General features: G+C 38.3%; 1 protein-coding gene and 1 long non-coding RNA gene across 2 annotated transcripts in view; both read right to left on the reverse strand.

Moving 5' to 3' along the window:
- Positions 1-1,745, reverse strand: part of LOC147817725 (uncharacterized) — a 13,966-nt gene extending 12,221 nt beyond the window's left edge. Inside the window, exons 1-6 of the mRNA XM_087169691.1 lie at positions 1,652-1,745; positions 1,434-1,527; positions 788-1,120; positions 502-676; positions 272-393; positions 1-102 (exon numbers count right to left, since the gene is read on the reverse strand). Coding sequence (XP_087025817.1) covers positions 1-102; positions 272-393; positions 502-676; positions 788-1,120; positions 1,434-1,527; positions 1,652-1,668 — 843 coding nt within the window. The 5' untranslated portion in view covers positions 1,669-1,745. The remainder of the gene's footprint in view (positions 103-271; positions 394-501; positions 677-787; positions 1,121-1,433; positions 1,528-1,651) is intronic.
- A 450-nt stretch (positions 1,746-2,195) lies between these two features.
- Positions 2,196-3,353, reverse strand: LOC147817726 (uncharacterized). The gene is made up of 4 exons (XR_015436097.1): positions 3,272-3,353; positions 3,001-3,147; positions 2,600-2,692; positions 2,196-2,334 (listed from the first exon to the last, which is right to left on the reverse strand). It is a non-coding gene; the product is annotated as an uncharacterized LOC147817726 (long non-coding RNA).
- Positions 3,354-3,361: the final 8 nt, after the last annotated feature.

Below are 3,361 nucleotides of genomic sequence, written 5' to 3' on the forward strand. Positions count from 1 at the left end.
AATGTAGAAGGTGTCAATCCTGTTCCTGGTTCGACCAACAGCAAGGATGTATGGTTGTCTGCCATCTCTTCCGCGAAGGTGTTCATCCAAGCTGCAGCATGACTGAAAACAGAAAGATAACACCTTACACTGTCAGGTTTTAACTGCTCACTTGGATCTGTACACCAGAAACATGTCAGTTGTTAAACAAGCCACAACAAAGTGAGTGTGTGTGTGTGAGTGTCGAGTTAATACACATAAAATACTAGCTAATTGGATTAAAAAAAGATACCTTGTGAAAGTGCAACATTTTGTCCACTGCATCACTGGGGCTTATCTTGGTCCTCTTCCGTCCAGCTGTCGGTGGCAGGAGATGGAGAAGGAGCAGCAGAGAAGCTATATCACTGTCCCAGGCTATCAGGAGGAAATGGGGTGAAACAAGCCATATTAAGTTAGAACGCACAAAGTAACAAGTACTTCTTGTTAGGAATAAAAATCAATCAATCATATCAATTAGCTTACTGGTGTCATCGTTCTCTGTCAGTTTCTCAGCAGCTTTTAGAAGTCGGCACAGCTCAACTGACTGAGTTAGGTGTTTGGCCTCACTGATGACCTTGGGCCTGAATGTTGTGTCCCACTTCTCAAGCATCTTGGAGGCTGTTTCAGGTCCAAACAACAGAAGGAAGTCTTGATTCAGCTGTTGATCATATAAGCATGTAAATAAACAAGATTCAAAAAGGTCAGAGAATTGTACTTGCATTCAAGCAACAAAACAATGAAGTGTAAATAAATGAAATGGACAACTCACCAGCCCTTTGACATCTAAAAACCGTGGAAATGTTTTAAAGACATCTATGGTTCTCTCTGGGTCATGCACTAGGTCTTGGCGATATTGAAAGGTCCTCTTCATCTTCTGAAACACACTTGCTTCATCCTGAGAGTGAATGAGAAATGATATGGCTTCTCTGCAGGCATCTCCATCAAGCTGCTCAGGCAAAGTGGCGGCCAGTCTTCTGCGGTTTGGTCCATGTGCTTGAGCCACTGTAGCTGTCTTAGCTGGTCTTTTTACTGTATTCCTGGACATAGTCTTAAGGCGCCATGCTAAATATCCAGTGCCTTTCTCCGCATCATAGAAGTGCTCCTGTTAAGATATTTATAAAACATCATTACAAAAGTCTTTTTTGTATCCTAATGACAATCTTTACAGCAAAGGGGAACTTTGTAGCAATAGTTGAAACTGTAACTCAAGTCTCAACTATTTTGTTAGACTTAGGTGGTGTCAATTATTTTTTACAAATACAAGAAGGTAGGAATGTCAACACTATTTTGATAAGTATCTGTGATCAGCCATCATTTGACCTAAAATCCCAAAACCACTGTCAATAAAATCGCTGTGTTTTCTGGATCTTTTTTTTATTTTTATAAAACATACACACATACAACACACAACTTACATAGCCCTTTGGAGAAAAGGGATCCTTTAGTAAAGGGAAGAGTGTTGTAATTCCCAGGGCATACTTTTCCTTGTGTTTACGGGAAGGCATCCTCCTTTAGAAACAACACTTCAAGTCAGTCACCCACTTGCTACATTTTCAATGCAATGTATTTTGAAAATCCACTATAATATATCTTAATATAATGTTTTCAATCTAACAATTCACTTAACACTCACCCATGGCTTTCAGTCATATGGCTAGCCAATATGTTGACAAGCTGTCTCCGGGTGCGGTGAGTGAGCGACTTTTCTGCCTTGTACTCTTCAATGACATCCTCACCCCCAGGTTTGCAAAGCATTATATACCATCTATTCATGAGAGAAAATAAAGTTTTCTGTGTACAAATCCATCTTTCAGGATAACATAATTTTAACAATATACCACAAGATAAAGAGTAAAAGTTAAAATCACTGGATCAGGAGGGTTTTTACACACAAAAATGGATCAGCAATTTCAGCAAAACAAAAAATTCTAACCAATTGTTTAGCTGATAATGCAACTGCAATATGATATGGGAAAAAGCAATGTTGTTTCTTATCTGCCTTAGATTACTAAGTACAGAGCTATTAGCCAAACCTATTCATTCTAAATGTCACAAATACTCTGACGAGAAACTGATTTAGTATGACACTTTATGATGATCAACAATGTAAATTACATCTGCTGCCCTTCAGTACCTCTTTTGCAGCCTCCGACTCAGAAACCTCTGTGGTAGGCCTGGGTATGACTTGGCTGGATGTACATCTGCCTATGGGAGTCCCATGTTCTATTCGACTGGTGTGGTCATTGTCAGATGAAGAAAGTGATGTGTTGGTATCCGTGAGGGAGGTTGATGTGGAATGATCTAAAGGAGAGAAGTCTAAAAGAAATAACAGAACTGTGACATGCCTGAAATGTAGCATTTGGTGCTTTCCCAGACACAGGTTAAAAATCATCATCAAATTAAACCTGATCCCACATTTCCAAACTGTTTTTGCAATTAGATACAGATCTTTCTTTAAAATATAATTTTTGATAATGTAATTTGTTATAGTAGCCAAGCAGAGACATGACATCTCAAATTATATTTGTGAAGTAGAAAAACCCTGAACATTGATTACAACTAATTTTATACTGAGACATACCTTCCTCTGAAATTCCATCTTGTGTCGTTGGACTTGGACCAGGATCAGGATCAAGCTGTATCTCAAGTACGATGTTTTCCTCCAGTGTCTGAGCTGGGTAGTTAGGGTTAATAGATTTCATGTGATCAGAATCAGGTTACAAAATATAACTACACTTTCAAATATGATAAGAAGAAAATACAGTTAGATTATAAAGCAACACTTAAATCTTTAAAACACAGCTATTGTCAAGACATGAAATAGTATATAGACTTATGCCAGAGGTTCTTTTACCTGATTGGTTGATGATCATGTTCCAATGAATAAAGTAAGACACTCCCCACTTTTTACTGATGATGACTAAACCAAAATCTGATTTAACCAATATCAATGATTTATGGATGACAGAGAAATGTATCTACCTGCATCAGGAATTCTGTCATGTACTGTCAGGCATAAATCCGGACTGGCCTCTATCAGTTCAGAAAAGATGTCTTCCTCAACTAATGTGTTGGTTTCATCGAAAGCATCAAGTTCGGTTGCATCAGGAAGCCCAAACTTGTATTTGACTGTAAGATAACGATGAAAACAGATGTAAAATTGATACCCAAATTGAAAACCAAAATAGCCATCCTAAATACATAAATCCTTGTGTTTATTTGTTGTGAAGGCAACTTTGAGATGGCTACTCACCTTGAGCAATGAAATCCAAAAAGGTGAACCCCGACAGCAATCGGATGTACTTCTTCGTATTCTGGTACTTCACCTTGAGCAACATTGCCA

Source organism: Seriola lalandi, unplaced genomic scaffold (genome assembly GCF_002814215.2).
Source record: "Seriola lalandi dorsalis isolate HSWRI2012SDOR001 ecotype SW California unplaced genomic scaffold, Sedor1 jcf7180002054907, whole genome shotgun sequence".
In the NCBI taxonomy this organism is placed as follows: Eukaryota; Metazoa; Chordata; class Actinopteri; order Carangiformes; family Carangidae; genus Seriola; species Seriola lalandi.